At 55.9% G+C, this 11,050-nt stretch overlaps 1 protein-coding gene across 2 annotated transcripts in view; it reads left to right on the forward strand.

Annotated features, from left to right (window-relative positions):
• The window catches only part of ATP2C2 (ATPase secretory pathway Ca2+ transporting 2), a 77,057-nt gene extending 67,095 nt beyond the window's left edge, over window positions 1-9,962 (forward strand). For both annotated transcript variants that reach the window (XM_002694745.4, XM_010814393.3), the window contains exons 19-27: window positions 831-928; window positions 1,023-1,073; window positions 2,390-2,556; window positions 2,975-3,043; window positions 3,118-3,234; window positions 4,335-4,482; window positions 7,664-7,762; window positions 7,851-7,992; window positions 9,580-9,962. In XM_002694745.4, the coding sequence (XP_002694791.2) occupies window positions 831-928; window positions 1,023-1,073; window positions 2,390-2,556; window positions 2,975-3,043; window positions 3,118-3,234; window positions 4,335-4,482; window positions 7,664-7,762; window positions 7,851-7,992; window positions 9,580-9,698 (1,010 nt within the window). In that variant the 3' untranslated portion in view covers window positions 9,699-9,962. The remainder of the gene's footprint in view (window positions 1-830; window positions 929-1,022; window positions 1,074-2,389; window positions 2,557-2,974; window positions 3,044-3,117; window positions 3,235-4,334; window positions 4,483-7,663; window positions 7,763-7,850; window positions 7,993-9,579) is intronic.
• Window positions 9,963-11,050: the final 1,088 nt, after the last annotated feature.

Below are 11,050 nucleotides of genomic sequence, written 5' to 3' on the forward strand. Positions count from 1 at the left end.
ACCTCCCTCTCAGTTGCCTCATCTCTAAAGTGGGGATCATAAGGCCTTTGTTGCCAGTTTGTTCTGTGGATGGAATTAAGGTCACATACCGTAGCAGGTGGGGCCAGGGGTAAAGAATCAGCCTGCAGTGCGGGAGACGCAAGAGACGCAGGTTCAATCCCTGGGTCAGGAAGACCGCCTGGAGAAGGGAGTGGCAACCCGCTCCAGTATTCCTGCCTGGAGAATCCCATGCACAGAGGAGCCTGGCGGGCTGCAGTCCACGGGGCCGCAGAGTCAGACACGACTGAGGGCACGCACAGCATAGCAGCATAGCTCTCCAACTGGAGCAGAGGAGCCTGGCGGGCTGCAGTCCACGGGGCCGCAGAGTCAGACACGACTGAGGGCACGCACAGCATAGCAGCATAGCTCTCCAACTGGAGCAGAGGAGCCTGGCGGGCTGCAGTCCACGGGGCCGCAGAGTCAGACACGACTGAGGGCACGCACAGCATAGCAGCATAGCTCTCCAACTGGAGCAGAGGAGCCTGGCGGGCTGGCAGTCCAACGGGGCCGCAGAGTCAGACACGACTGAGGGCACGCACAGCATAGCAGCATAGCTCTCCAACTGGAGCAGAGGAGCCTGGCGGGCTGCAGTCCACGGGGCCGCAGAGTCAGACATGACTGAGGGCACGCACAGCATAGCAGCATAGCTCTCCAACTGGAGCAGAGGTGGTTTTGTTCTTGTTTCTCCCAGTGGCCAAGGAAGGGCCAGATGTCAGGCAGGCGCAGTGAGGGGTGAGGGCAGGGACCACAGGCTCAGGCCCTCAGAAGGGACCATCCCCTTCCCGTCCCAGGAAGGAACGTCGGTCTGTGCAATGGGAAGCTGAGCGCCATGTCCGGGGAAGAGGTGGAAAGCGCCGAGCAGGGAGAGCTGGCCGAGCACATCGGGAAGGTGGGGTCCCCCCCCGGGGGCTCGCCGGCGGGGGCAGGGCGGGGCTGCCCGGTCCTCAGCACTGATGCTCTGTCCTCTCCGGCTCCGGCTCCAGGTGTCCGTCTTCTACAGGACCAGCCCAAAGCACAAACTCAAAATCATCAAGGTCAGTCATGCGCCTCTTCTGGTCCCTCGGGGCACAGCTCGAGGTGGGTGGGGGGCGGGTGGCGGCTCTGCTCACGGGTGGCCCAGTGGGGGCCCCAGGGCAGCTGCCCCGGCCTCTGGGGAGAGGAGAACTGGGGAGGCCCTGTGCTGCGTCCACCAAAGGCAGGGAGTGGGAACTGGGTGGTGGAAAGGGAGGAATGCAGAGGCCAGCCTTGGTTAGTCGGGTGCTTCTTGGTGTATTAATTTGGTGTATTAACTCCAGGCCTTAGTTTCCTCATCTGTAAACTGGGGAGAATGTGAGCAATACCAGCTAATTCACAAGGCAGGAGAGAAGAGGGTGAAATGAAGCCAGCCCGTGAAGCCTTTACAGCTGCCTGGCCCACAGCAGTGCCCAGGAAGAACTGGTGTGACGGTGCTTCAAAAACAACAGGGCTGGAGTGAGAGGCTCCTGCAGACGTGTGCTTTTCCTGTACACGGATGCTTTGAAAAGTTGCTCTTTAATGCTTGTGTTTTTCTCTTCTGTGTTACTTGGGGGTTTTTTAGTTCTACAGAGTGAATCTCTGTACCAGTCATTCTTCAAAGAAAATATTAATACCTGTTGGGCATGACATGGATTCACATGGGGACAAACTGATTATTCTTTGTTAATGGTTGTCAACTGAAAAAAATCAAGCACACCATGGGAGTTGTGAGTTTTACTTGAGGCAGAATGAGGATGATAGCCCAGAGATAGCACCTCGGGTAGCGCTGAGGAACCGCCCCAGAGCGGGGAGGACAGATGGAGGGACTCTGTGACACCAGACATGCAACTCTGGTGCCGTGCTGACAGCACACATTATAGCGGAGGCTTGGTGCTAGTCACGAGGAGCTGATGTCTCTGTTGATGACTTTTTAGTGCTTTTCTGGATATGGAAGGATGTAAGAATCGAGGCTTGTAACATCTGCTCCTGAAAATAGCTAGCCTGTTCTGTGGGTTTCTCCCTCACTCCTCATCTAGACCCTGAGCTGCTTTTGGGGTGTGTGGAAGGTCAGCGGCTGCAGTGGCTGGTTACTTCATCCTTGTAGAAGCAGGTGGCCAGTTTTTGTTGTCATGGTGACAGATGACACAGGCACTGTCCCCTCTGTGGTCTTAGTTTAGGGCTCACCACAGCCCTGAAAAGGAGGGGCTGTGATCCCACTTTGCAGATGGAAAAGCTGAGGCCGAGAGGGTCATGGCTCGCCTGATGTGGAGGGAGATGAGGGGCGATGGCAGAGAAGGGTCTGGAAGGCAGGTGCTCAGGCTGCAGCCCCCTCCTCTCCGGGCTCCTCTTTGTGAAGGCTCTGCAGGAGACAGGGGCGATTGTGGCCATGACCGGGGATGGGGTGAACGACGCAGTCGCCCTGAAGTCGGCGGACATCGGCATCGCCATGGGGCAGACGGGGACGGATGTCAGCAAGGAGGCCGCCAACATGATCCTGGTGGACGACGAGTTCTCGGCCATCATGTAAGCCCCCCTTCGGGTGGTTCCTTAGTCACAGAAACACCTGGGGTGGCGGCCCGCTGCTCTGCTGCGGTGGATGTACATGGCGTCCCCAGGCCCACCCTACAGAAAGCAGGGTCAGGGGCCCGTTCTCTTGGGTGAATCGCCAAGGGGCAGGAGGCACTTTGGGAGTCCTGGGTGAGGGCTGGGGTCCCAGGGCTTGGATGAGAGAATGATCTGTGTGCAATCTTCAGACAGAAGGGTGATCGTGGCTCGGGGACCCGTCCCCAGGGGCTGGTGACACCTATGAGGACATCCCCCTCCTCTACCATTCCTGAGAATGCCAGCAAGGAGACCATCGCTTCCTTTAGCAACCGACGGAGCTGGCTGACCCTTTCCACCCTGCCGTCTTTGTCAGTAAACGCTTTCTCCTCTCTTGCAGGAACGCAGTGGAGGAAGGCAAGGGGATTTTTCATAACATCAAGAACTTTGTCCGCTTTCAGCTGAGCACGTAAGTCCAGGCCGGCGCCCCCTAGTGGCCGGGTCTGGGAGCAGCTGGTGACCTGCCGTGTGTGTGCCCTGCAGGAGCATCTCGGCCTTGAGCCTCATCACGCTGTCCACCGTGTGCAACCTGCCCAACCCCCTCAACGCCATGCAGATCCTGTGGATCAACATCATCATGGACGGGCCGCCGGCGCAGAGGTGAGGCAGTGGGCTGGCGGGGACGTGCCGGGGGCACACGACAAGGGGTACACACCGAGCACGGGAGGAGGCATCTGGTGGGCTGGCCGGGCGGTGGCAAACTCTCTGCCTCAAAGGCTCTCCCTGGGCTACCTGCATTCTGGTCACTGCCTCCAAGAAGTCCTCCCTGATTACCCTAGCAGCAGCCTCCTCCCTCCCAGCCACTTTACCCTGCTTTATTTTTGCCTAGAGGGGAAACTATTTCATTGTTTATCTGATCATAATCCATCTCCTCTGTAGGATGTCAGCTTTGTGGGGGAAGGCTTTGTTCCCTGCAGGGTCCTCGGCACACAGCAGACACTTAGGGAATTAGTGGCTGGATGAGTGAGAAGGGGATGTGAGGCCAGCAGAGTGACACAGGAGGCAGGATGGGCTCTGGAGGTGGGGAGGCCTGTGTGAGCATGCGAGGGGCTTCTCTGTGTCTGAGCACAGGGTAGGTGGGGCCACTGAAGTGTTACTATTACTGATCTAATCATCGCCAGTGACAGCTTCATTCTCCCCATGGCCAGAGGCTTCCCTCTTCTCCATGCTCTTCCTGGGAACGGGGTGCGAGCACAGATGGACCCCAGCGTATCTGCCTAGGAGGGGTCTCCCCCAGCGTGCTACCTCCTTGGTGTCCCCACACCGCCCTGCTGGCTGATCCTATTTCAGAGTTGGCTGAAGGCAGGCTGAAGGCAGATCCCATTTCTCCAGGCCAACTGGGACGAGGCCAGGCCCCAGATGGGGAGGCCCATCACCTCCAGGCCCAGGTGATGGGGTGGCCAGGCGCTGTTCAGGATCCTTAGGTCGGCCGAGGGCGGGCTTTTCTATGGCCCCGCAGGTGGAGGACCTGCAGGGCTGTCCACGGGGTCCAGGCCATGAGGGGTACCCAGGAAGGAACGGAGGGGAGCTGGGCGATGAGGGAGGGGGCAGAGGATCAAGACGACCTGGAGGCGCTGCACACGCCCATCCAGGCCTTCGACGTGGACCCTGGCGCGTCACTTCACCATGACCTTGTGCATTCGACCTTTGCACGTTTCTTCAGTGGTTTATTTCAAAGCGTCCGGTTTTGTCCCGAGCAGCCTGGGTGTGGAGCCGGTGGACAAGGACACACTCCGGCAGCCGCCGCGGAACGTCAAGGACCAGATCCTGAGCCGAGCCCTTGTCCTGCGGATCCTCCTCTCGGCCACCACCATCATCAGCGGGACCCTCTTCATCTTCTGGAAGGAGGTGAGGGCGTCCTCGCGGGCTCAGTTAGGCACGGCGGTCAGGCCCCGCCCCCGGGGCTCAGGCTCCATGGGGTGTGGGCGGAGGTGGCAGAGAAAGAAGGGGACCCGGTGCCTCTCTGGCTTGCTGTTACCCCTGGGAAACAACCTCAGCTCTGAGAGAAACTCCTGTTTTAGTCCCAGGAGGTGGCTATTTGGGAGACCTTACCTTTTTTAAAAACTTTTATCTTGGAGTACAGCTGATTCATCAGTTGTGTTAGCCTCAGGTGTACAGCAGAGTGGTTCAGTCATACATACATTCATTCATCCTTTTTCAGATTTTTTTTTTTACCTTATAGTTTATTATAGGATATTGAGTAGAGTTCCCGTGCTGTATACAGTAAGTCCTTATATATAAATTCATCCCAAAGTCCCAATTTATCCCTCCACATTTCCCCTTTGGTAACCATTAAGTTTGTTTTTGAAGTCTGCAAGTCTGTTTCGTTAATGAGTTCATTTGAATAATTTTTTTTTAGATTCCACACCCAGCAACATCGTATTTGTCTTTCTCTGTCCGACTTAGGATGGTCATCTCTAGGTCCATCCATGTTGCTGTCAATGGCATTATTTCATTCTTTATGGCTGAGTAATAGTCCATTATATATAACATATATGCACATACACACCACACCTTCTTTATCCATTCCTCTGCTGATACGAACATCAGGGTACATGTATCTTTTCAAATTGTGATTTTCTCCAGATATATGCCCAGGAATGGGACTGCTGGATCTTAAGGTAATTCTATTTTTAGTTTTTTAAGGAACTTCCATACTGTTCTCCATAGTGGCTGCACTAATTTACATTCCCATCCACAGTGTAAGAGGGCTGCCCTCCTCCATACCTTCTCCGGTGTGTACAGACTTCTTGATGATGGGCATTCTGACTGGTGGGAGGTAGTATCTGATTGTAGTTTTGATTTACATTTCTCTAATAATTAGCAATGTTGAGCATATTTTCATGTGCCTCTTGGCCATCTATCTGTACGTTGTCTTTGGGAAAATGTCTATTTGGTTCTTCTATCCATTTTTTTATTGGGTTTTTTGTATATTTTGGAGACTGATCTGTTATTGGTTGCTTCAGTTGAAAATATTTTCTCCCATTCTGAGGGTTGTCTTTTCATCTGCTGATGACTTCCTTTGCTGTGCAAAATTGTTTTCTTTCTTGAAATACAGAATTTTAGAAACTAAAGTAGAAAAAAAAAAATCCTGTCAAGAAATACCAGGTGGAAAATGCGGGCTTCCAATAAAATGAAATTTTAGGGCAACGAAAGTCTAAAAGGCCACGAAAGAGAAATAGCCCTGCTGTGATTTGAACAATGGCTACTTATATTTTTTGGCACTGTCACGCGGAATCTGGATCTTTCCCTGCATTCCACACAGAGCGTGCACAACACAACAGCTTTATCATAAAATGCCTGCTTGTTACACACATTTTAGGTCAAGCTACCGCCAGAAACAAATCAATAGCAATACATCAGGGACCGAGCAATCTCAGTGGTGGGTGAGTTGCAGAATTCTGCCAAATGAAGGAACATACTAGGCTGCGAGCAAAGCAAATGGGGGAGTTAAGAAAGGAAATATTTTAAATGTTTGTTAGTAATTAATTCAGACATTGTACTATCTCCAAAGAGATTAGTGCACTGGCAAAGGGTTCCGAGCACAGTGGAGGGCTGTGGGCAGCACGCACCAAGAACACCCAGCCTTGGTGGGGAGTGGTGGTCTTCCCACTCACTCCCTTTTGCCAGAGGTCCAGAAAGAACTGGCAGCACCGTCACCCTGCCTGCTGAGCCTCCACTCTAAGCGGCAAACTGTAAGGCAAGAGAGGAGTCCCCAAGGGGAGCAGAGATCACTGTAAGCTTCTAAGACAGGAAGATGGGCCATGAGTCCCATTCAAATCCCAGAGATGGGGCCAAGTCCCCAGAAGTAGCTGTGGAGACTTGAAAACTGGACACTCCTCATTGCATAGAAATATCCAGGACAACTGGAAAAGTCCTCAGAGAAATGTTCCGTGAGAATCCAGCTCTTGGAAGCAGCACTAAAACATCCACTTTACCGGTGTCAGACAGACATGTAGTGGGACGCTGCGGCGTAGCTCAGGGAGCTCAGCTCTGTGACGATCTAGACGGGTAGGATGGTGGTGCAGGAGGGAGGCAGCATGTGCCTACTCACGGCCAATTCACGGCGCTGTACGGCAGAAATCAACAGTTTAGCAATTACCCTCCAATTAAAAACACATGGGAAAAAATTCAAGCTCTTTGACTCAGGGTCTCAGGGCTGGAAAGCAACCCTCTATTCATCCAGGCAACGACGCCTCTTGCATCTCAGCAGGAATGAGGTCGGTCAAGGACACTAAAATGGCTTTACGAAGCAACAGACTTACCTTTTGGACCAAGGTCTGCTGGGCCTGAGGGTCAGCCAGCCCTGGGAGGCCTGGGCCAGCAGCTGCCAAAGCTTCCAGGTGCGGGCCCTTCCTTCCGGGACGTCAAACTCACAAAAGCCCCTGCTGTGTTACATTTCGCACTCTGAAGCAAGTTTACTGAGGCCCCACGTGTTTATTTCCGTTGTTACTTCCATTGAGGAGCATCAGAGAAAGTGTTGCTGTGGTTTATGTCAAGTGTTTTTCCTGTTCTCCTCTCGGATTTTTACAGTATCCAGTCTTACATTTACATCTTTAATCCATTTTGAGTTTATCTCTGTGTGTGGTGTTAGAGAATGTTCTGATTTCACTCTCTTGCCTATAGCCATCCAGTCTGAAGAGACTGTCTTTTCTCCTCTGTAGGCAGGGGGGTCTTTCCACGGGTCACCTTTCTGTGGCCCCGCAGGTTCAGGCACCCCTGTGCTGAGAGCGCCAGTGACCTAGGTAGAGAATCGGGCAGGCGTGTGAGGCAGGCACCCTGGGTGCAGGAGAGGGGCTGGCCGGGACGCTGGATCACCCCCACTTCTCAGCTTTTCTCGAGCGTGCCCCCATCCCACCCCAAGAGGTGCAGATTGCCTCCTTCCTGCATCCTGAGCTCAGGAAGGTGGAGAGGCCCCACCTTTGTCCAGCCCAGGCGCTCAGCCAGGCGCAGGTTCTAACACAGTGGTCCCGAGAGCGGGGTCCCCCGTCTCCCTCACACCTCCTCACCCCGCGCACTCGTGTTCCAGATGCCTGAGGACAGGGCAAGCACCCCGCGCACCACAACCATGGCCTTCACCTGCTTCGTGTTCTTCGACCTCTTCAACGCCTTGACCTGCCGCTCCCAGGTGAGCCCCCGGCAGGACGGGATCGCAGCCTCCCGGCCCCAGTGCTCCAGCGGCTCTCGTGCGCTGACTATGCCCTTCTCCCCCACAGACCAAGCTGATCTTCGAGATCGGCTTCCTCCGGAACCGCACGTTCCTCTACTCTGTGCTCGGCTCCATCCTGGGACAGCTGGCTGTCATTTACACGCCGCCCCTGCAGAGGGTCTTCCAGACAGAGAGCCTGGGGGCGCTGGGTGAGTCTGAGGGCTCATGGGGGCTGTCCTCACTGCCTGCCCGGGGCGTGAAGTCCCCTCGAGGGGCCATCCTGTCCCCAGGGGACTGGGCTCGTGCCTGAACATGAGCACCGGGCAGGATGGGGGGGACGCCACGCAGGCGTGGAGAAGGCGCGAGACTCAGGGGCTGGAGCCCCTGCTGGGAGTCAGGGGAGGGCAGAGGGGTCACAACACCCGGGCCACACCCCTCCCCATCCCGGGACAGGAGGCCCCGGGGCAGCCGGATGGACCACGGTCTATGCTGGCTCAGCCTCTGACGTGCTGCCTGGGCCTAGGAGTGTGTCAGCCTGCTGGGGGCTGTAATGGGGCCTGTGTGACAGGGACCCTGCTTACCTGGAGATCGGACTGTGCCGGCCGGCAGTTCCTGCTGAGAAGGCCACACGTAGAGACTGCGGCCCTCCAGGTCCCAAGCACACCTGCCCCAGGCGGAGCCCCAGGCGTGCTCCCCTGCGTCCTCCCCAGGCTTCTGGCAGCCCCACCGTCTTTCCGTGAAAGCTGTGCAGGGTGACTGGGCCTCCTATGCCTGAAACACTGACGGGCGGGAACAGAGAGGGAGGAAGAGGCCTGGGGAGCGGCAGTGAGCAGAGCCTGTGCGGGGAGGGCTCCGGGGTGACCACCGGCCCAGCCTTCCACTGGGGACCTCAGACCCCCGTGGGCAAGGGGGCTGGTGAGACTGCCGGCCCTGCCCAGGATCTGAGGACCATAAAACCATTGGTTGTGTCTGAGGTGGTGGAGACAAGGATGCTAAATACCTGGGGACTCTCAGCTTTTTCTTCCCCGAAATCTAAAAAGCAGGGTCACTGGGAGTGCAGACAAAAGAAAAAAACAATGTTTTTACAGCTGTTTCCATCCACTGGGAATTCCATCAGCTTACCTCGTCTAAAGAAGTGCGAGGTCTGTGCCAGGCACCACGGCTGTCACGAATCCTCGACAACAGGGAGCCACGCAGAGGCTCGGGGGCCAGGCCACCTGGATGAGTCGGGGTGGGGCTGGACTGGGAGCCACGGCCTGGGGCGTCTGCCCCAGGAGGGCTCTCTTCACAGCCGAAGTTGGCAGGCCTGCTGCCCGGCTCTGTTGTTTAGTCACTCAGTCGTGCCCAACTCTTTGCAACCCATGGACTGTAGCCCTCCAGGCTCCTCTGTCCATGGGATTTTTCCAGGCAGGAATATGGGAGTGGGTTGCCATTTCCTTTTCCAGGGGATCTTCCCGGCCCACATCTCCTGCACTGCAGGCAGATTCTTTACCGCTGAGCCACCAGGGAAGCCCAGATCAGAGCCGCCTGCACAGACCAGTAGGTCCTGGTGGAGCTGGCTCTGCAGTGTTCTGCATCCCGGGTTGGAGAGATCTCTGCCCCCTCAGTGGGCATGGACAGTCTGGCCCTCAGCTCCTGGGTCCTGGCCCCTCACCTCTGTCTGCAACTGCCCAAAACTAGAGGACAGAGCTCCGTGGCCACGCCGGGCATTGTGCCAGTGCTGGGCATCGAGGGGCTAGGGACCAGAGGGTATGCCGTGCACTCTCTGACCTTTTTCTCTTTTTGTCTGTTGGTAGATTTATTGCTTTTAACCGGATTGGCCTCGTCTGTGTTCATCTTGTCAGAGCTCTTCAAGCTGTGTGAAAAGTTCTGCTGCAGAGCCCAGAAAGCCCAGACCCCCCAGGAAGACGCATAGTGGACCCTGACCCGTGGGAAGGTCCCTAAATCTCTATTTTCATATGACTGTGGCCCTCCGCCTGCCCCGTCCCTTCCGAGACGTGCCTGAGGACACGCCAGTGTCGGGTCCGCTCACCTGGCTGTTCCTGGGGAGCCGGTGGGGCGTGCAGGCCCAGCCCCGAGTCCTCGGTCCCTGTGTGCATCCGCCGCTCCGTGCTGCCGGGCCCTGGGACGATCCATGAGGAGCCGGCACTATTTATTAAATGATGGTGATTTTTATGAACCGCGTCTGGCTCTGTATTTGTGCCATAGCTTGGTACCGCGCAGCCCCTGGTAGGAGGGGACAAGGGGTGGGGGGTGGGGACGGAGGAGCAGGGGCAGGGTCTGGGCTTCTGGTCACTCTGCCCGTCTCCTCACCCACAAAATGGAGGCTCTGGCTGTCTTTAAGGGTGACGCCAGGGGCCCGATGATCATTCTGTTGGCTTTAATCTGCGCTTACCTATAAGTGGCCAAGTGGGGAACTCACAGCCTCGTGTTCGTGACCCTGGAGCACGTGGCGAGAGCCGGTCACGGCCTGAGCGGCCTCAGCAAAGGGCCTGGGCTTCTGAAGCTGAGCAGGGCATGGCCTCTCCCCCCAGAACCAGGACTTCCCACAGCCTGAGCCCCAAGACTGGTTTTGTTGGTGGTGGGTTTTCTTTTTTTGGCCACACTGTGCGGCACACGGGATCTTAGTTCCCTCAGAGCGATGGAACCCATGCCCCCTGCAGTGGAAGTGTGGAGTCCCAACCACTGGAACGCCAGGCGAGGCCCCAAGACTGCTCTCAACACACGTCCACCCCTGCAGCTGAAAGATGGCAGGGAGATCTGTGGCCAGGCAGAACCGACCACAGGGAACCAGAAACAGAACTCCACCTGCCATGCAATGCGGCCACAGCTGTAACCTCCCCCTCCCTCAGGGTTTTCCAGAGAAATCAAACCACAGGAGAGCAGAGAAAGAGAGAAGGACATTTGTGTTAAGTAATTAATTAGCTCACCTGGTTGTTGGGGCTGGTGAGACCGACGTCTCCAGGGCAGGCCAGAGGCTTGGGCAGCAGTTGGCACTGCCCTGTCCCTGACCACTGGTGTGGGGGCTAGGCTTCCACTCTCACTGCCGCAGCCTGACCTCCATCGCTGGCTGGGAACCGTAACCCTGCTTCAAGCCGCTGCAGGCTGAGGTCACCTGACATCACTTCAAGTCAAGAAAGAGAAGGGTGTATCATTATTAATAAAATTCAGAAAGAATTCTCTAATACCAAGAGAAAAAAAGAAAGGTCTAGAAATCAGAAAGGAAGGGAAATTATCCTTATTTCCAGGTATGCCGTCCTACTAGGT

The sequence above is a fragment of the Bos taurus genome, chromosome 18, assembly GCF_002263795.3.
Source record: "Bos taurus isolate L1 Dominette 01449 registration number 42190680 breed Hereford chromosome 18, ARS-UCD2.0, whole genome shotgun sequence".
Classification (NCBI taxonomy): domain Eukaryota; kingdom Metazoa; phylum Chordata; class Mammalia; order Artiodactyla; family Bovidae; genus Bos; species Bos taurus.